The sequence below is a fragment of the Schistocerca cancellata genome, unplaced genomic scaffold, assembly GCF_023864275.1.
Source record: "Schistocerca cancellata isolate TAMUIC-IGC-003103 unplaced genomic scaffold, iqSchCanc2.1 HiC_scaffold_713, whole genome shotgun sequence".
Taxonomy (NCBI): domain Eukaryota; kingdom Metazoa; phylum Arthropoda; class Insecta; order Orthoptera; family Acrididae; genus Schistocerca; species Schistocerca cancellata.
Genome location: NW_026046724.1, coordinates 182,747 through 204,920, shown reverse-complemented (window position 1 = coordinate 204,920; position 22,174 = coordinate 182,747). Strand labels below are relative to the sequence as shown.

Sequence of the window (22,174 nt, the reverse complement as noted above, 5' to 3'; positions counted from 1 at the left end):
AGCTACAATAATACAAAATAAATGTCACTGTTGGTATTAAAAAGCCAGATTGAGAGTATTATCTTTGAAGAAATTATCATTATTCATCATATGAAGGTTTTTAACTATCTCTAATTATTATTTGGTTAATGCTCTGTAATTGTATGCCAATGTTAGAAACATCCTGTAGGATAGGATAAAGTAACTTATATAGTGTTCTGTGAATTCATTGTTTGGCCTTTCTTTTTGCTAGTTAACTGAGTTACCGTAACAAATGGACATGCTCCATGATCACATAAGGAGTTCTAGTCAGAAAAATCACTAGGTGCTGTCAGCTATTAGCAAGGCATATTAAATAACTGGAACTGAAAGAAGGGGTGAAGCCATATTACTAGCTAGATGTGCAGACAGAAGAGTGTATAAGAAGGCAGAATGTGGCATTTGAAGAAAATTGCATGACACAGTGATGGACAGATTCAGGAGGTGTAAGAATAGAAATGGCCACACTGATTGGGCATAACTTTTGTGAAAGGAAAAGAGAAAGAACAACAACACACAAAATAAGCTGAAACAGGATGAAATAGAATGGATGATTAGTTCACTTTTATAGTTTAAGTTTCGCAGGAATATTAAAGGTATGGCCACCATTAACACAGCTGAAACATTCTCATACATAAGCCTCCCTATGAATTCATCTCTGGAAATTTCCCTTTGACACGTTGTACAGTCACATAATATACGATGCCTGTTTTGCAAATGGTTCTGTTCCTCACCATCAGTCTGTCGCTAGTCAGTTACTCTCTTTTTCCCACCATCAGTCTGTCTAAGGAATTTATACCCAACGTAAGATCACCCCCTAGATGGACTACAAAAGCAACTAACAATGTGCAACCTCTGATTATGCAACTTTACAGCTTCTAGCAGCAGCATCATTGGTTGACATGTTTGGTGTCCCATGTACGAGCAACAAATCGCTGCTACAACTTCAGCTTATAAGCTGACTGACAACTTATACGGAGGCACAAATGATATTGCTTGAGAGCATGGCTTAAAAATTGGCCCTAACCAGGAAAATTGAGTGACAGAGGAGTACTATATGAAAAATATACCACAATGGGCACATTTATATCTGCAGTAGAGATGCTGACTATTTAAATTCTTAAAGTGCTCTGTAATGGCTATACATAAATTCAGCTATTCAGTAAACGGTTTACAGAACTGTTTTCTTAGGTGACCACAAACTTTCAGCAGCCAGTCTGTGTTATTATTATTATTATTATTATTATTATTATTATTATTACAGCTGCAAAATCCAAACAGCAACAAAATGCCTCAGATGAGTTTAAATAAGTGAAGATAAATGAAAGATAAGTGTGTTTTAGAAATAAAACCCAACCTTCATCATACACAGGAATGCCTTTGATCTTAATATTCTTATTTAAAAAGAGATAAAATAAATAAAAGCGTACTTCTAGTTGTTTTGCCCACTAACTTGGTCACAACCATGCACTATTGATTAGACATAAATTAGTTATGGTAATTTTTATGCCTCTTGTCCCACAAAAGTTGGGCTATACTAACACAAATGTTTTGGGAAAGTCTTTTAGCAAATTCTTCCTTTGTACTAGCTCAAAGTTTTCTCATGATTGCCTGTTGTGTGGGGTATAGTGACAATACTCAGACAGATTTGAATCTAAATGTTGCCCATTGTAATGGAAGGCATGAAGCACCACAAATGTACCCACATAGGCCACTAACGTAACTGTACATGTGCTATTTTGTCACCTGAAAGTGTTGTGTACTGTCAGTTGTTTATGTAACTTACACAGAATGCAGCCTAAATCAATACCCCACCCATTGTATTTTTTTCTTTATGGTGGAATAATCTCTTGCCAGTGTTTTCAATGTGTTCTGTCTTTAAAATGGTTATGAAAATGGTTTTATGATATTCCAGAGGGTCTAGCTTGTGTGAGAAAGTATTTTCAGTTTGTGAATTTTAATACCATTTTGCAGGTGGTAGGCCTGGTCACCATCCTGATGTCAGTACTGGTTTGCGAGCTGCAGAAGAGAAGATGTATACACTAACAGATTTTCTGTTATTTGCAGAAATTGATAATATCAACCCATACGTGTTACTGCAATTTTGCAAGAAGAGTAAGCTGGCACATAAGGTAATACCATGCTGATTTGTGATATTTTGATTAGGATATTTGGATAAAAACAAATTGGTTTACCTGGGTTCAAATTTCACCTTATTATCGTACAAGTTGGCAATATTATGAGAAGGATAGTTGCTACTCACCATATAGTGGAGATGCTGATTCACAGATATATTGTTTAACTGTACAATTTGGTATAGATATGATTGACAAGTTTTACTGTTGTGAAATTTGGAACACTTTCTTACTAGAAATCTTATAAATACATCCCAAGAGTTTTGTTAATACTGACCAGTACTGCACTAAATTCATATTGTTTTGTAAAAATACTTGTAAAAATGTCTATTTTGCATTTGGAGGATGCCTAGGCTTGATGCGGTTTAAAGGTTTATAGCCAATATTTATTGAGGACTAAACTAAAAAGCATTTGCACTTAAAGGTAGACAGAAAAATAAAATGCGGAAATATTTATTTCTATGATATGAAAAATTGTGTGTCTCAGTGGATAAGAGCCAGATCTGAGGTTTGGTCCTCTGTTAGTACTAAGGTTTTGCTGCCATTTTAGTTTCTTTCCTCTCTGGGGTAATGATTTGATAATGTGAAAAATGCCAAAGTGTACTATGGATCAGAATCCACATTAATCTGTAGGACCCACTACAAAAAGCCAGGCAAGTCAGTTCGAAGGTTGAAGGAAGGCAAGGGTGTAACCACCTCCTGTAGGACTGTGCCTACTAAAGCATACATGTAGAGTAAATAAAGACTGGCAACCACCAGTATAATTAATAATCCAGAAATTAGCTTTACATAGTGATGAATTGTAAAAGAGATTAATGTATTAACTACGCAGAATGAAAAATGATCTTTTCTGACACAGGCACTCTAATTGATAAACCTAAATCTTAAATGTGGAAACAAGGATCCCTTCTTCTGAGGGCAAAGTGACCAAGGAGTGGATGGTAAAGGCCCTGGTGTTTCACCAGTTGGATGGCAGAAGTACCATAAACACTCTTGTTAATGAGAACTGTCTTCTGAGCTCTCTAGAGTTCATGTATGTAATTGATTTCTTGCTTCACGCATTCATTCTGCGGTACATGATCTGTAAATCCTATCAGGAAAGAAAATTTTTGGAATGTCTAATGAGTCAAGGTGTAAATTTTAGGTCAAAATCAACTATCAGAGTACATCTGTATGCTGGGATTAGTCTGCCTGTGTTTTAGCTGCATAAAGCTATAATTGGGCTAAATACAGTTCTTAGAAAAAAGATTATTGCTTTGGCAAAAAGGATGTAAAATGAACAGAAACTTACTTTTTTCCTACTTAGACTAAACAGCTGATCTTTATCTACTGCTTCTTCAGAACAATTATCTGCACATTAATGTCATGAAAGGCAACTATTTGACTGCAAACAAAGGTGGGTGGGGCACAAACAAGTGTGGCAGATACTTCACTAGTCTACCTCATGGTGTAGGAGATACAATTAATCTCAATCTCTTCCTTTTTGTAGCAGCAATTACTGCCTTTTCTCACTCCTGCATTGTGTCTACTACTACGTACTTCCACATCTTTCTTGGCTGTCCTCACCTCTCCCTTTACTATCACGTACTTTATTTACCTTGGCAGGTGATGTCCAAACCATTTCAGCTGATATTCTTCTCCCGAGGCTTTATATATAAATCCCAAATTGCTCTGTTTGGGATCCTGTCCTGCCTACTTTTATTTTCTGGTATCTCATTTCTGCTGCATGTATCAGACTTCCTGATCAGCTACTCACAATCCGTGATTCCCAGTCATAGTTCCGCTAATTTGGTTTCTTTCAATATCTGTCTCTTGTGAGGAAGTTCCATTTGACTACTTTAGACAGGTGACCTGTTGCCCCATCTCTTTGCCTAATTTTGTCTTTCATCTTCTTATCTGCTCTGAAGATAGAGCCCAAGTACTCAAATTTACAAGCCTGTTCTTACGCCTTTGCTTTAAATGTGCTTTTTCTCCATTTTGTTTGTAATCATGGTTTCAATTTTTCCAGCAAAATGCCTTCATTCCTTTCTTCTTCAGCTCTTCCACCCAGACATTAATGTTGCATTGGAAGTTTTTATCAAAGAGGGCAATTTGCCAGGTCACCTGAAAAAGCCAAGTGGTCAGTTGAATGGCTTACATATGGTGATCTACAGCAGTCAGATTTTTAATATTGCTGCTACATGTGTTCATTGTGTGGTAAAGGCATAAGCAAGGGACTGCGGTGTTGCTTGGATATCTTGCTTGTAGTGAAGTCAGCAGATCTCTGATTTTGTGTTCTCGTAGAGTTATTTTTGAAAACATTACTGGAGATATCAGTGATCAAAATACAGTCTTCAAAATTAATTATAGTAGTCTAAAGGTTTACTAAAAGATGACCGGTTTCAATCATCACAGGCTCGAAACCGGTCACCTTTTAATAAATGTGCCTTGTTATCCAGACTATTATAATTAATCTCGTCTAGTTCTTGAAGATTGCATAGGGGATCCTGGTGGCTCAACATAAAGCTTTGCTAACTGCTCGCATTCTTATATGGACTTCCAGAGACTTGATCTTAGAACCCTGTCTGTTGCCTCCTGCACGTCTAGAAATATAGCATAGAAGAACTTGTTTCCTCCAGAAGTTTTTGACCAGCCATCCTAAGTGTGAAAACGGGATGTTGAGTGTGTCGTTCTAGGTCAAAAGAGTGAACGTGATGAGACTATCCAGTGGTGTGCCTGAAGCCATCCTCAATTCCATATTTCAAGTTGTTGTCCAAATTATTTCTTGGATCCACAATAATTAAAACACATCACTAGTCACATTATCGAGCACTTAAAAAAATAATAGTTACCTGTCATCTGTCACCAAGGAGCTCTACACTTGGTCCAACAGTACCCTCCTATGTCTGCTGCCTGTCTGCAAGACTCTCTTGGTTTTCCTATTTGTTTTACTTTGTAGACTTTATTTTCTTGTAATGTCCAATATTGTTGACTGCTTTTGATCTCACTGTGTTGTTTGTATCCTTTATTTCATTTTTTTTGTTTTTAAAGTGTCCATAGCTCTCTATTGCACATACACTATGTGATGAAAAGTATCCAGACACCTGGCTGAAAATGACTTACAATTTTGTGGCACCCTCCATCGGTAATGCTGGAATTCAGTATGGTGTTGGCCCACCCCTAACCTTGATGACAGCTTCCACTCTCACAGGCATACATTCAATCAGGTGCTGGAAGGTTTGTTGGGGAATGGCAGCCCATTCTTCACGAAGTGCTGCACAGAGGATAAGTATCGATGTTGGTCGGTTAGGCCTGGTATGAAGTCGGTGTTCCAAAACATCCCAAAGGTATTCAGTAGGATTCAGGTCAGGATTCTGTGCAGGCCAGTCCATTATAGGGATGTTATTGTAGTGCACTATGCCACAGGCCATGCATTATGAACAGGTGCTTGATCGTGTTGAAAGATGCAGTTGCCATCCTCAAATTGCTCTTCAACAGTAGGAAGCCAGAAAGCTCTTAAAACATCAATGTAGGCCTTTGATGTGATGATGCCATGCAAAAGAACAAGGGGTGCAAGCCCCCTTCATGAAACACATGGCCCCACCATAACACCACTGCCTCCGAATTTTACTGTTGGCACTACACACGCTGGCAGTTGGCGTTCACAGGGCATTCGTAATACCCACATCCTGCCATTGGATTGCCACATTGTATCCTGTGATTCGTCACTCCATACAATGTTTTTCCACTGTTCAATCATCCAGTATTTATCCTCCTTACACCAAGCGAGGTGTCGTTTGGCATTTTCCAGCGTGATGTGTGGCTTATGACCAGCCGCTCGACCAGTTTGCTCACTTCGAGCCTAACTGTCATAGTACTTACAGTGGATCCTGTTGCAGTTTGGAATTACTGTGTGATGGTCTGGATAGATGTCTGCCTATTACACATTACGACCTGCTTCAGCTGTCAGTCAACAGACAAGATTGGCTTGTACACTTTTGATGTTTAGGAGTGTGGAAATCTAGCGTACAGGCGTATGGCACAAGTGACACCCAATCACTTGACCACGTTTGAAGTCCATGAGTTCCACAGTGCGCCCAGTTCTGCTCTCTAACAATGTCTAATGACTACTGTGGTCGCTTACATGGAGTGCCTGGCAATAGGTGGCAACACAATGCACCTAATATGAAAAACATATGTTTTTGAGGGTGTCCAGAGACTTTTGATCACATAAGTGTATAAAGGCAGAAGCTATCAGACTTACATTGTACACTGAATTTTTTTGCAGATTTGGAATATTTGACCTGATTTAAGATGCATTTTCACTTTTCTCACCACAGTTTTTAGGATAATGACACTCAAGCCACAATTTTTGTTTTGTCTTTAATAATGCACCAGTTATTTTTTAATTTACCCTATAGGGTTTCTTCTTCTTCTTGTTCTTCTTCTTCTGGGTGGCTCCACGTCTTACTTAAAGCTATTCATGGATTAAAGTAAAGTCACTAAGGGCAGTATGATTAGAAAACTAATGGTCAATGGAGGTCGGACTATATTCACCTCTGTTGCCTTTGTAAGTTTTACTGTGGCGAGTAAGTAAAAAATAAATCTCTTATCTATCTGGGTGCCATGAGCTAATACCAAATTACATGAAACCAGCTTCAAAATACGTATGTTCGTTTCTTCAAAATCATGTCAATATTTTTGCTACATGCTTAATTTAATCCATTAGGTTTTGTAGGATCATGTAAGTCAAAGCTGCCAGTCATAAAATGAGTCATTACGTAAGTAATGATAAGCTGGTAATTCGTAAAATGTTTCCAATCTATAACTTTCATTTTATCAGTATGAATGTCTTGTATGGTTTCACATTCATTAAATGAAATGTCTGAATGTGTAAAAGCCACTGTAGTTAGTTATTTGCCCGTGTATCTGATTTTATTCTGCCGTAAATTATGTGCTGTGTGTGGGTGGAAAACATTGACAGTAGGTGTTACAGGACACTATTGTAGATTATATGACTTGATCAGGACACTTGGCAACAAGTTAGTGAGAAAAAGGTCTGATATCTAACGTAATGAAAGAAAGAAAGAGACATAGAGAGAATGATTACCACACATTACAAAATGAATTACATTATTTAATTGTATGAATATAATAGAGGGAAACATTCCACGTGGGAAAAATATATCTAAAAACAAAGAAGATGTGACTTACCAAAAGAAAGTGCTGGCACGTCGATAGACACACAAACAAACACAAACATACACACAAAATTCTAGCTTTCGCAACCAACGGCTGCTTCGTCAGGAAAGAGGGAAGGAGAGGGAAAGACGAAAGGATGTGGGTTTTAAGGGAGAGGGTAAGGAGTCATTCCATTTCCGGGAGCGGAAAGACTTACGTTAGGGGGAAAAAAGGACGGGTATACACTCGCGCACACACACACATATCCATCCACACATATACAGACACAAGCATGTCTGCTTGACTTTCCCAAAATCTACCTCTTTTCCTAGGCCTCTCCAATCCTTTTACTTCACCCTTATTCCTTCCCCTTCAACCGCCTGAAGAAGGAGCCACTGCCTCCGAAAGCTTGCGTATCAGTGGTGAGTAGATTTTTTATTTATCCAATTAAATAATTTTATCAGTAATTAAAATGAATTACATGTCATTCTGAAATGATGGTAGCTTTCGAGCAACAGGAATGGAAAAGTGAATCAAACCAAACTTAGGGTTGATGGCCAAAACAACAGCAACAACAACAACCGTTATTTGAGAAATATGTACGCTAGTAATAGCATATGAAAACCCTGCAGCAGTATAGAAAATGATTTGTATAGATATTGACTGGTCTAATCAGATGAAGGCTTGCAATAGTTAGGTATATGAGAAACCTTTTTCAGCTGTATTCATCTGAAAATCATGGATCATATTTTTATTATTTTTTATTTTCGTTTTTGATAAATTTTCAATAGATCACTAAGCAGGTGTAAACACAAGGATGAGTCAAAACATCTCCAAAAATATGACATGTTGAGTGGTCAGTAGTTAGCTCACTCTATAGGACAGTGATCAAAAGGCGAAAAAGGTTCTCATTCTTGTTTGTAAGCCTAATAACTGCTCAGTGCTTCAACTATATATAACTGATTACCATTTCACCTCCCATTATTTATATTCAACCTAGGACTTTTCATTACCCTGATGGGAAAGTACGTTTTATTTTCTTTTTAACCTTTATCAATCCTGTCTCTCCATGTCACAACTTGTATTATCATCAATTATTTCTCTAATCACAGACATGTTTGTACAGTTAATTAAATTTTTGAATTACAGATATAAACATCAGCTTCTAATCTGGTATTTTGCAACAGTTCAAAATCTGAGTGATTTCAGTGTGAGTATTGCCAGCTCATTTCAGACTGCAACTGGGTGTTGTTTCTCATGCACTCTTGACAAATTTTCCTTAAATGTGATGTATCTTTATAATTTTTAGAACACCACAAGGAAATTTACATATGACTTTGGATACTTCAGATTCGGCGTTATGGAGAGCTTTATGAATCAACAGTGAAAATACACCCAGAGAAAAAAGGTGGTCTGAAAGCTCTTCTCAGTGAAATGGTCCATGCCAGTTCCAAAAATGGAATTAAAGGAAAAGTTTCAACAGGTACAGTAGTACAGTTTCATAAGTATTTGTCGAGAATATTGGAATTGTGATGTTTACAACTGCTATGTAAGGAAAAGAAATTGCAAAATAAATATATGAATGTATGTAGCAACAGGTTCAGTATAACATGTGATCAGTGCAGTCATTTGGAAACTATTCATTTGAAAATATTTTATGTAACTAGTCATTACAATGCTTTTAAGTGACGTATTTCTTTGTTAATTTTTTTGTGTCAGCATTATTTACAAAAACAGACACTATTCATAGAATACTGGAACTTACAAAAATGTGAAGAACCTTAAATGATAATAGAGGTTTCTTTGGCAGAACAAAGCATAAATTTGAGACAGGTTTGGATGAAGCAAGGTGGTGAAGGAAAAAGGCAGCAAATCACATAGAAATCTGAGTAAAAGAAACATACAAGAAACACCCAAATATATAAAGTTTGACATTTTTATCTTAGATGATCATAAATGTGTGACTGGCAGTATTATAAATAAATGAGCATGTACTTGAAACAGAGCACATTCTAAATACTTATATTCAGCAAACATGGACATCTGTAATATCTTAATGTAGTTCTCTTGTGGGTGGCCCCACAGAAACTTCAGGTCGGTGATATTTCAAGTATTTTGAGTTGAAAGATGCAATAAATTGGGACAGATAATGAAGGGAAGAACGACATTGTCATAAGCTCAAGTTAAAGGAAGGCTTACACGATAGGTGGGCAGAATAATATACCAGCTTATTAACCTAACTTCTTCGCATGTATTATGGATGACCTGAGGGAAGTGTTTACACAGAAAATAATTTTTTTAAAATTTTATTTTTATATTGTTGATATTCCAATCTGGAGTTTCTATTATTTGATTTTTAATTTGAGTCGTCAGTCTTCTGACTGATTTGAAGCAGCCTGTGAATTAGAGGAATATTATAAGAAGAAGAATTGTTTGCTTCTGTAATTTAATTTAAAATAAACAAAGAAATCAAATGGCATGGTAAGATATTTCGGCTATAATTATATTCTCATGCTTCAGTATTTTTTCTTTGCTATCTGGTAATAATCATATGTACATATCTAAAAAGAAAGATGATGTGACTTACCAAACAAAAGCACTGGCAGGTTGATAGACACACAAACAAACACAAACATACACACAAAATTCATGCTTTCGCAACAAACGGTTGCTTCGTCAGGAAAGAGGGAAGGAGAGGGAAAGACGAAAGGATGTGGGTTTTAAGGGAGAGGGTAAGGAGTCATTTCAATCCCGGGAGCGGAAAGACTTACCTTAGGGGGAAAAAAGGACAGGTATACACTCGCACACTCGCACACACACACACACACATATCCATCCGCATATACACAGACACAAGCAGACATTTTAAACACCTGAAACTGACCATTAGTGATGCTGCCCCCCCCCCCCCCCCACACACACACACACACACACCTCCTCCCCTTCACACACACACACACACACACACACACACACACACTCACACACTACTGGATCCTTCTGGCAGACACGATTCAGTGTCACTTAAAACAGTTATAATAATCACAGAGATTGGCTTATATTGGGAAGGTTCGCGCAGCATTGCGTGAAGCCAAATTGTAGAAGACTGCAATTCATCTGTGACTGGGTCTTTGGAGTCATAAATACAACTACCTTATGCAGTGTAGTGGCAAAGTGCTATGGTTAGTGTATAAACTTGGTGTGGAGAAGGTCGTACATTCAAATCTCATCAAATGTACTGAAATTGTTTTTATTTCTAAATTTTTTATTTCTAAATCTAATCAAAAGACTGTATTTTTTTTAGTCAATTAATTGGTATAAATGTATGTTTTTTTTTAATTTCTAATACTTTGCCGCACTGTTTTCATCATAGTATTGCCTCTTTTATTTGCTCTTATTTTTCTTCCTATCACTTTGTTTTCATTTGGAATCTGCCTGTGTCACCTATAATCTGCAACCAAGTGCCAACCAGGATTGCTTTTCGGTTGATAAAGTGGCAGCTCATGTAGGCAGTGTGAGGATAGTTTCAGGTAACCGGGGACTTCAAGAAATTACATTTTAGCACTGAAATTGAAATGTTTCTGTTTCGACTTTGCTTGTAGAATTTAGCTTTAATTGCCATGAACAAAGTGATCCTGACTTTGGTTCTGCTGCATATTTTTGACTGCTGTTTTCTCAGATACATTGCGCATCATGAGGTTGTGATTAGGTTGGGACATAGGTTTAAATTTAGGGCAAACATGTTATCTGCACAATTCAGTCATTGGTGACTTAAAATCAGCTGTCAACAGAGCAGCTCACATTTCTGTCTTGCCTCGCAGCGGCCACTTCCAACATTGCTGTCCATTACACATTAGCAGCATTTGTGACCTGTGATGTTTGTGTGTTGCCTACAGTTGAGTGTTGGCCGGCAGCCAATGTGGTAACTCTGTAGTGGCAAGTGACACATCAACTTTCTAGTAATTTTAATATTATGAAAAGAATGGATTGATACTTGTCATATAGAAGAGATGTTGAGTAGCAGACAGGCACAACAAAAAGACTACTAAACATGTGAGCTTTCAACCAGAGGCTTTATTCTAAAGTAGAGAAAATTTGAGTCTCGTAACAAATAAATACCCCACTCATACGGTTATAGTTGGTGGGGACTTCAACCTTCCCTTGATATGTTGGCAAAAATACTTGTTCAAAACTGGTGGTAGGCAGAAAACATCATCTGAGATTGTCCTAAATGCTTTCTCCGAAAATTATTTCGAGCAGTTAGTCCACGAACCCACCTGAATTGTAAATGGTTGCGAAAACACACTTGACCTCTTAGCCACAAACAATCCAGAGCTGATAGAGAGCATCAAGACTGATACAGGGATTAGTGATCACAAGGTCGTTGTAGCTAGGCTCAATACCGTTTCTTCCAAATCTACCAGAAACAAACGCAAAATAATTTTATTTAAAAAAGCGGATAAAGTGTCACTAGAAGCCTTCCTAAGAGACAATCTACATTCCTTCCGAACTGACTATGCAAATGTAGACGAGATGTGGCTCAAATTCAAAGATATAGTAGCAACAGCAATTGAGAGATTCATACCTCATAAATTGGTAAGAGATGGAACTGATCGCCCGTGGTACACAAAACAGGTCCGAACGCTGTTGCAGAGGCAACGGAAAAAGCATGTGAAGTTCAGAAGAACGCGAACTCCCGAAGATTGGCTAAAATTTACAGACGCGCGAAATTTGGCACGGACTTCAATGCGAGATGCCTTTAATAGGTTCCACACCGAAACATTGTCTCGAAATTTGGTAGAAAATCCGAAGAAATTCTGGTTGTATGTAAAGTACACAAGCGGCAAGACGCAGTCAATACCTTCGCTGCGCAGTGCCGATGGTACTGTTACCGACGACTGTGCTGCTAAAGCGGAGTTATTGAACGCAGTTTTCCGAAATTCCTTCACCAGGGAAGATGAATGGAATATTCCAGAATTTGAAACACGAACAGCTGCTAGCATGAGTTTCTTAGAAGTAGATACCTTAGTGGTTGCGAAGCAACTCAAATCTCTTGATACGGGCAAGTCTTCAGGTCCAGATTGTATACCGATTAGGTTCCTTTCAGATTACGCTGATACAAAACTACAGACCTATATCATTGACGTCGGTTTGCAGTAGGGTTTTGGAGTATATACTGTATTCAAACATTATGAATCACCTCGAAGGGAACGATCTATTGATACGTAATCAGCATGGTTTCAGAAAACATCGTTCTTGTGCAACGCAGCTAGCTCTTTATTCGCACGAAGTAATGGCCACTATCGACAGGGGATCTCAAGTTGATTCCGTATTTCTAGATTTCCGGAAAGCTTTTGACACCGTTCCTCACAAGCGACTTCTAATCAAGCTGCGGGCCTATGGGGTATCGTCTCAGTTGTGCGACTGGATTCGTGATTTCCTGTCAGGAAGGTCGCAGTTCGTAGTAATAGATGGCAAATCATCGAGTAAAACTGAAGTGATATCAGGTGTTCCCCAGGGAAGCATCCTGGGACCTCTGCTGTTCCTGATCTATATAAATGACCTGGGTGACAATCTGAGCAGTTCTCTTAGGTTGTTCGCAGATGATGCTGTAATTTACCGTCTAGTAAGGTCATCCGAAGACCAGTATCAGTTGCAAAGCGATTTAGAAAAGATTGATGTATGGTGTGGCAGGTGGCAGTTGACGCCAAATAACGATAAGTGTGAGGTGATCCACATGAGTTCCAAAAGAAATCCGTTCGAATTCGATTACTCAATAAATAGTACAATTCTCAAGGCTGTCAATTCAACTAAGTACCTGGGTGTTAAAATTACAAACAACTTCAGTTGGAAAGACCACATAGATAATATTGTGGTGAAGGCGAGCCAAAGGTTGTGTTTCATTGGCAGGACACTTAGAAGATGCAACAAGTCCACTAAAGAGACAGCTTACACTACACTCGTTCGTCCTCTGTTAGAATATTGCTGCGCGGTGTGGGATCCTTACCAGGTGGGATTGATGGAGGACATCGAAAGGGTGCAAAAAAGCGCAGCTCGTTTTGTATTATCACGTAATAGGGGAGAGAGTGTGGCAGATATGATACGCGAATTGGGATGGAAGTCATTACAGCAAAGACGTTTTTCGTTGCGGTGAGATCTATTTACCAAATTTCAGTCACCAACTTTCTCTTCCGAATGCGAAAATATTTTGTTGAGCCCAGCCTACATAGGTAGGAATGATCATCAAAATAAAGTAAGGGAAATCAGAGCTCGAACAGAAAGGTTTAGGTGTTCGTTTTTCCTGCGCGCTGTTCGGTAGTGGAATGGTAGAGAGATAGTATGATTGTGGTTCGACGAACCCTCTGCCAAGCACTTAAATGTGAATTGCAGAGTAGTGATGTAGATGTAGAGAACACACACACATTAACGCAAGGACAACTCATACAAAAGACCACTGTCTCTGGTCAGTGAGGCCATACTGTGAGCAACTGCACATGGTAAGAGAAGCAGTCTGGTTGGTGGGGGTACAGAGGAGGCATTGGGCAGGGAGAGGGTTGGATAGTGGGGTAGGGGTGGAGGACAGTAAAGTGCTGCTTGTGGAAGCAATTCAGGGACAGGGTGGGATAGCTAGGTGCAGTTGGGAGGTTAGACAGGGTGGGTTGGGGGAGGGGGTGGAAAAAGAGGCCAGTAGAGGAGGGGAAAAAGGAGACTGGATGCATTAGTGGGATAGGGGGCTGGGAAAGGTGAAGGACAAGGACTAACTGAGCTTGAGGCCTTGGGGGTTACAGGAACATATGATATATAGCAAGGAGAGATTCCACCTGCGCATTTCAGGAAAGCTGGTGTTGGTAGGAAGGATTCAGATGGCGTAGGCTCCAAAGTGATCATTGAAGTGAAGAATGTTGAGCAGCATGTTCAGCAACTGGGTGTGTCTTGGTTCCAGTTTATCAATGGCCGTTCATGTGGATGGACAGCTTGTTGGTTGTCATGCCCACGTAGAGTGTGGCACATGGTTGCTGCTTAGCTTGTGTATCACATGATTGCTTTCATAGGTAACCCTGCCTTTGATTGAACAGATAGTGCTTGTGACCTGACTGGAGTAGGTGATGGTTGGTAGGATGTACGGGATGCGTCTAGCATCTAGGTCTATTATAGCGATATGAGCCATGAGGCAAGGGGTTGGGAGCAGGGTGAAGAGGGGATGGACGAGGATCTTGCGTAAATTCAGTGGGAACCGGAGTGCCTTTGTGGGAGGTGTATGATGAGTGGTAATCGAATGGTGGAGAACGTGATTTAGTTCCTCCAGTCCTGGATGGTACTGAGCCATGGGTGGAATGCTCCTTTGTGGCTGGACAGTGGGACTCTGGGAGGTGGTGGGTTACTGGAGAGATAATGCCCAGGAGATCTGTCCCTACAATATTTCTGTCTGTGAAGGCCTCTGTGAGGCCCTTGGTACACTTGGAGAGGGATTGCTCGTCACTACAGATGCAACAGCCGTGGGTGGCTAGCCTGTATGGAAGGGACTTCTTGGTATGGAATGGGTGGAAACTATTGAAGTGGAGGTATTGCTGGTGGTTGGTAGGTTTTTACAGTCAGAGAGGTACTGATGTAGCCATCTCTGAGGTGGAGGTCAACAATGGGGGAAGTGGCTTGTTGGATTGAGGAGGACCAGGTGAATCAAATGGGAGAGAATGTGTTGAGGTTCTGGAGGAATGTGGATATGGTGTCCTTACTATTGATCCAGATCACAAAGACATCATCAATGAAAAGTGAACCAGGTGAAGGCTTTGAGATTCGGGGTGGTTGGGAATAATTCCTCCGTATGGCTCGTGAATAGATTGGCATAGGATGGTGCCATGCGGATGCCCATTGTTGTAGGATGGATTTGTTTGTAGGAGATGCCTTCAAAGGTGAAGTAATTGTGGGTGAGGGTACATTTGGTCATCGTGACCAGGGAGGACGTCGTAGGTGTGAAATCAGCTGGGCATTGGGAAAGGTAGTGCTTAATAGTGACAAGGCCTTGGGCTTTAGGGATATTAGTGTAAAGGGAGATGGCATCAATAGCGATGAGCAGGGCGCCGTATAGTAAAGAAACGGGTACTGTGGAGAAAGGGAAAATGGTTGGTGTGTTATATATAGGAGGATAGGTTACGGATAATGGGCAGAAAGTGTTAGTCTATGGGAGCAGAGAGAGTCTCAGTGGGATCACAGTAACTGGCCACAATGGGGTGTCCTGGGTGATTGGGTTTATGGACTTTAGGAAGCATGCAGAAGGCAGAGTGTGGGGATTGGCAGGGTAAGGAATGAGATTCACTCAAGTGAGAGGTTCTGGGATGGGCCTAAGGGTCTTAGGAGAGACGAGATCCTGTTGGAGTGGAGTCCTTTTGCCAGGTAATCCTTGTGATTCAAGACCACGGTGGTGGAGCCTTTGTCGGCAAGTATGATTATAAGGTCAGGATCAGTTTTTAGGTGGTGGATTGTGGTTCTTTCTGCAGATGTAAAGTTAGCTTCCATGTTGAGGGATTTGAGGAATTATGGTGAGGATGGTTTGAGGTTAAGAAATTCTGCAATGTTAACAGGGAGAGATTTTGAGGCAGTGGATGGATCATGGCTGGATGGAGGAGTGAACTGAGCCAGGCAAGGTTCACCATTGGTTGTGGTTTGAGTCTTATTTTTAGGGTTGGTGGCATAAAAGTGTTTTCACTTTAGGTATCAGAAGACGGGGAGAAGAAGCACAGCAGGACTGAATCTGGGTGTGGGACAAAAGGTAAGCCCTCTGTCAGAGAGAGAGAGAGAGAGAGAGAGAGAGAGAGAATACTTGTGTGGGACTAAGGCTTTTAGAGGAAACTTTCATGACTGTGTTCGGGGTCTGTTTAGGTTCTGAATTCTGTATTGTGGTGGGAGGGAATTACTGAGGGTGTGGTAAATGTAGTGTGGTAAATGTGAGACATGCTTTGTCAGCTATGAGAGAATGTGGGAGAGGCCTCAAGCTTCATTAGTCCCTGTCCTGCACCCCCTACCCTTCTCTGCTCTCACTCCAGCGCTACACAATCTTCTATCTCGCCCGCACCCACAGTCTCCTTATTCTCCTGCTCTATTTGTTTCCTTTTATGACCCACCCAGCCTCGCAACTGCACCCCTCTTCCCCTACCAGGGTGTATAAGCAGACGAGGAAAAAAAAATTCCCAGATTTTCCCCGGATTTCCCAGTTAAAATACACTTTCTCCCGGATGAAAATACACTTTTAAATGTTAAGTGACAGTATACTTTCCCTCAGAATTGTAAAACTTATCACTCTTTTGAAGGGTTAAGGTTTTATGCACCGGCTTGAACTTCCCGGCGCATCAGTAAACAACTGCGAACGAAAAAAAAAAAAAAAAAGAAAGAAAAATATTTTATGTGCAGCAACAAGTATGCTGTATATTTTCATATTACAAAAGTATGATTCGAATTCCACCAAACACAGCAAGTTAGTTTCCAAAGTGTTGAAATAGAGATTGCGATGCGCTTTTGTCAGTCAGTCATTGCTTGTGTCACGTGATCTTGCCAGCCAATGAAAGCAGATATTCAGAGCATACAACAAGGCTTACGAGAAAAACAGGCCGTGACATGTACATCACGAAGGTAGGCCTGGACTGTTCATGAACACACAAATAGGAAAAGTTAATGGTTTAAATTAATATATAAGTGTGGATACAAGAAAAGCTACGCTTTCACATATAATACTGGTTTTGGAGATCAATAAGCTATCAGAAAAGCTGAACTTTCACATATAAACTGGTCCCTTTTTTTCTTTTCTTTTTTTTTTTCACTTTAAGATACATCACACAGATATGCCAGAATTTTTTTGAAATAATGACGTTAATGTCTGGTCTTCTGGGCTCGAAGTTGTTCTAAGTGGCTGGTCCTCAAATGGTTAAGTTTTAAATGAGAGTCAACACAATGCGATTTAAGAAATTCATTGCACGCTCTCAGATGTAACATAATTCATCTTGCGTAAAAGGAAATTTACACTGAAAGTGACGCATTTAAAACCACCATTTGCAATATTTTCCCACGAGCTATTAGAAACAGGTTCATTTCAGCAGTTGCCATTGACCACCAGAAAACAGTAATTACTGCACGTGTGCAGCTACAATGACGTAGGAAACCTGTATGTTTGTACATTTAAAGCATTGAGAAATATTACATTACATCATAAAAGAAACAGGGCATCAGAGGATACACCAAGAGCATCGGAATTTTGTAAACTATAATAAAATACATAATTCTGCTTACAGTGCACATTCGTGTGTCCTGATTCACAATGAAGTAGGCCCCAACCTGGTATTAAGCTTTTCAACATGGTTTTCAGGATATAAATTTTCTTGGAGTACCAGTACTGCACTATCTCATGTTTGGTTCTTTATTATGGCATAATGCCATATGTGCCAGAAGATGAAAACTTGCAATTGAAATCCAGCAAACAGTTGAAACTAACCAATAGTCTGGAATGAAATAATTTGTTTCAGATAAATTGACTGCCTCAACAGAAAAGATTAATAACAGCCAAATTTCTTTAGCAAGCCAACGAAAATAAATTCATCATTCTGCAAGGCGATTAATGCTTCACTGTCAAAAGCCTGGAAATAAAAAAAAAAAATTAAAAAAAAAAAAGCTCAATGTATTTTAGCCTTCCATAATTATGTGAATATATTTTAATTCAGTTGATGGCTCCCGACCTCAGAAATCCGTTTTCCTTTCGTTTGACTTGAGAGCTGTAAACAAAGAGGAAACAGCAAAATCACTAAATGTAAACACTGTGTGCCACAAAAATTTTTTTGGCTAGCATCTTGCTGCTTCCTACAGCCGATACAGCCAACAGGCTTACTTCAAGTAGCCAGAAGTGAGAAAATGCACTGTTCATACGTGACTCAACTGCACAGATGCATGAGCTCTGGCAACTGCTCTAACGAAGCTAATGTAAACAGCTGTGATGTCCCGCTCATTGCGAGTGGCTGTTTTGATGAAGTATTGCATAGTCTTTTGTCCTAATGCCTTTAACAGATTTTGCTGTTGGCAGATGCTGCGTGTGCAGTGTGTTTAGTTGTAAATGGTGCATTTCCTTTACAACTTAAGTTTTACGTGTTTTTTTTTTTTTTTTTTTAGTGCTGTGGCATAATTCTGCAGTAGTGGAATACAGCAGTATTCTTTGTCGGACTATCAGTTCTTAGCAGTCAAAATTCCAAAAAATTTACTGAGACATAAAACACCGAAAAATTTGCAGAATTCTAAAAAAATTCCTGTGTTTTTCCCAGTCTTGTTCCTGACAGAAAAAATTCCCGTGTTTTTTCCTGGATTTCCCGGTTGTACCAGGGCATATACACCCTGCCTACCTTGTCACCACCACATCCGTCCGCCGCTCGTGGTCTCGCGGTAGCATTCTCGCTTCCCGAGCACGGGGTCCTGGGTTCGATTCCCGGCGGGGTCAGGGATTTTCACCTGCCTCGAGATGACTGGGTGTTTGTGTTGTCCTCATCATTTCATCATCATCCAGGAAAGTGGCGAAATTGGACTGAGCAAAGATTGGGTAATTGTACGGGCGCTGATAACCACGCAGTTGAGCGCCCCACACACCAAACATCATCATCACCACCACATCCCTGTATGCTCCCACAAACATCACTTTACTGCCCTGCGTTCCAACTCTGCTATCCCTTCTCCCCTCCCTGCCCAAACCTCATTCTTACCCCCACCAACCAGATTGCTTCTCCAATTGTGCACAGATGCTCATAGTGCAGCCTCTGTGACCACAGTGATCATATCATATGTGTCATAGTGTGGCCTCAGTGGCCAGAGACAGTGATTTGTGTGTGTGTGTGTGTGTGTTTGTTTTCTACTTTAGAACAAGGCCTTGTGGACGAAAGCTCACATGTTAAGCAGGGTTTTTGTTGTGCTTGTCTGAGACTCAACATCACCTCTATATGGTGAGTAGCAATCTATCCTTTTCATAATATTGTCTTTATTCCATCCTGGATTTTCCATTGTTCATCAAATAATTTTAATATAACTATACTCAACTATTTGCTTAACAGCTGACCACAACTAAACCAAACTATTCTCCCCTAACATTGAATGTAAAGTGTGCTTTTTGACAATATTGTCATAATAATAACTTTTTGTGATTTATAATGGATAGAAATGTGTACAAATAAATTTACAAGTGACAACATACTTTTCAGAATAAATTGTTGTAAAAAACTCATGGCTGTTCTATGCTAATTTTTTAAAGTTAATATTTTTAAAAATTGCTATTGAAATATGTAAATTTCATTAAAAAGAAATGAATATTTTAATTCCATTACCATATTCTAACGTTAAAGCTTTATCATTTTACTTTCCATTGTGTATAATTGTGTGTTCCCCACTCACCACAATATTTTCAGAATTGTGAATGCTTTCATGTTTTTTGCGTGTTGCAGAGCAAACACCCTTGCAAAATACTGAGAGGAAGGAAACCTCTTTTGGGAATCCACTACCATCTATAGTGTCATTCCTTGAAGCCTTGACAACAAAGAGTGATGATGGGCGAGTGCTGGTGTCCATAAACACAGTGCTTGGGAAGGGCAGACTGCGCTTCATGCTACTCAACCCTGCTGCACACATAGAGCCCATCATCAAGTTGCCAAGGTCTGTCACACTGCCACAAGGTGGATTCTGCACATATTATACCAAATATAAACCTACCTTCAAAACTGAATTCGCCTAAGATTGGTATTTTTATTATTTGTTTGTTGAATTTCATGTATAATTCAGTTCTATCATGTTTATCTAAATTTGAATATAATTGAAAAAGAGTTATTACATTTTTGTGAAGAGTGGAAGAAAAACCTGATATTTTGATAAGCAGTATAGGCTTTATACATTTTTGAGATGTGTGATTTGTTTGCTCAGTAGGTATCTGTCATACTATAAACCAAAGACCCAGGTTTCAATTCCCAATTGATCCAAGGATTTTTTTCTGTTACTTATGTCTACTTTTACCCTCGGGCAGTGATTTGTTAATGTGAAAAATATTATGGTATGGAGTTCTAATTTTTAACTGTGGGTCCTTCCTTCTATAATTGGCTGCCTGTCCATTCAAAACTCAAGAGAACGCAAAGACATCCTACCAACAGTGGGCCCTTTCTGCCACTGGAGTTTGTTGAGCACCTCTGTAATGCTCCCACACTGACTAAACGATCCCGTGATGAAATGCGCTGCTCTTTGTTGGATCTTCTCTCTCTTTGATCAGTCCTACTTGGTAAGGAACTTCGATTGATGAACAATATTTAAGAATCATTCAAATCAATGCCTTGTAAGCCACTTCTCTCATGAACCTGTCACATTTCCTTCATATTCTTCCAGTGAACCTCGGTCTGGCATCCTCTTTTCCTTTTGTTTTTTCATGTGGTCCTTCCACTTAAGGTTGCCACGGATAGCTGCTCCCAGGTATTTTACAGTAGATACTATTTTTAGGAATTCATCATCAATAGTGTATTTCACAGTAGCAGATTCCTTTTTCTATGTATGCACAATCTGTTAACTTTATTTACATGCAAGACCAGCTGCCAGAGCCTGCACCATTCATGAATCCTCTGTAGGTCATTCTGCAAATCGATTTTGTCTTCTGGCATTACTACTTTCTTACAGACAACTGCATCATCTGCGAACAGCTTCCGATTATTACTACTGGATCATTTATATACAATAATCAGGGACAAATTATTTAGTTTCACCTGAGTGCTTCGGTAGATAGGTTTTTGAAAATCTGCGTATTACTAGACACAATTTGTGCATTTTCGTCAGGGTCTGCAGTAGAGTTGCGCAGCACATGCCGATAGTCCGTTTATCTGCATAGTTTAGTTTTCCATGGCCCGTAGTATGGACAGGGACTGCGATTGTTGTGTGTGGATGCGAGCCGAGTTGGTGGCACTTCACTCTCAGCTTGAGGCTGTGATGGCTTCGGTTACACAGCTTGAGGCTGCAGTGAATGGGCACCACTATTGTGGGCCGGCCGTGGGGATCCAACGGACGTCCAGCACGTCAGAGTCTTGCGATCGGTCCTCACCATTTTCCAACCCAGTTACTGCTGGCACTCAGGCTGACACCTCACCTGTGGTCGAGTGGGAGGTTGCCCCGAGGCAAAGCAGGTGGCGAAAGACTTCCCAGGTGACCACACGTAAGGCCTGCCCGGTTTGTCTGACAAACAGGTTCCAGGTGCTGTCTGTGGCTGACACTGTCGCTAAGCCAGATGTTGTCGCCTGTCCTGTTACAGAGGAAACCACTCAGCCTGCAAGATCCGGGCAATTGCAGAGGGTGGGATTATTGGTAATTGGGAGCTCCAACGTTAGGCGCGTTATGGGGCCCCTTGGGGACTTAAGTTTTTCTTTGACATGTACGTCAGTTTCTTCATATCTCTGAAATTTGCTCAGAAGCTCTTATTTATTCTGTGGATTCAGGAGGATTGAGGTCCAAATTGCTGTCCAAATATCCACATTCATTTTTTCTATTGTTTTCTTAAATTCCACACTGGGGCTTAGTTCTCTTCAAAACCATGTCACCAGCTCCTTCTCCAATCCGAGCATATGCTCTGTGTAGGCGCCCCAGTGTCCCGGTCGCCTACGGTGGATTGAATGGCCGAGCGGTGACCTCTCCAGTTGTCAGGATGCTAGGAAATGGCTGTAGAAGCGTCAGAAACGCCAAAGAAACATTATTAATTCATAACACCTTTATTCCTGCCTAGTACAATGTGGCTTGGTGATATCAACGGCCTTCCCCGAGTCCTCGCTGACTCGTAGCGATGACACCAGATCTGGGCCGCACAGTCTTGCTAGCGCAGC

At 40.1% G+C, this 22,174-nt stretch overlaps 1 protein-coding gene across 1 annotated transcript in view; it reads left to right on the top strand.

The window, feature by feature from the left end:
- Positions 1-1,992: 1,992 nt before the first annotated feature.
- LOC126141457 (ATP-dependent DNA helicase DDX11-like) overlaps positions 1,993-22,174 on the top strand; it is a gene marked incomplete at its 5' end in the record, with an annotated part of 63,974 nt that continues 43,792 nt past the window's right edge. Inside the window, 3 exons of the mRNA XM_049915247.1 lie at positions 1,993-2,150; positions 8,664-8,796; positions 19,775-19,982. Of these exons, the coding sequence (XP_049771204.1) occupies positions 1,993-2,150; positions 8,664-8,796; positions 19,775-19,982 (499 nt within the window). The remainder of the gene's footprint in view (positions 2,151-8,663; positions 8,797-19,774; positions 19,983-22,174) is intronic.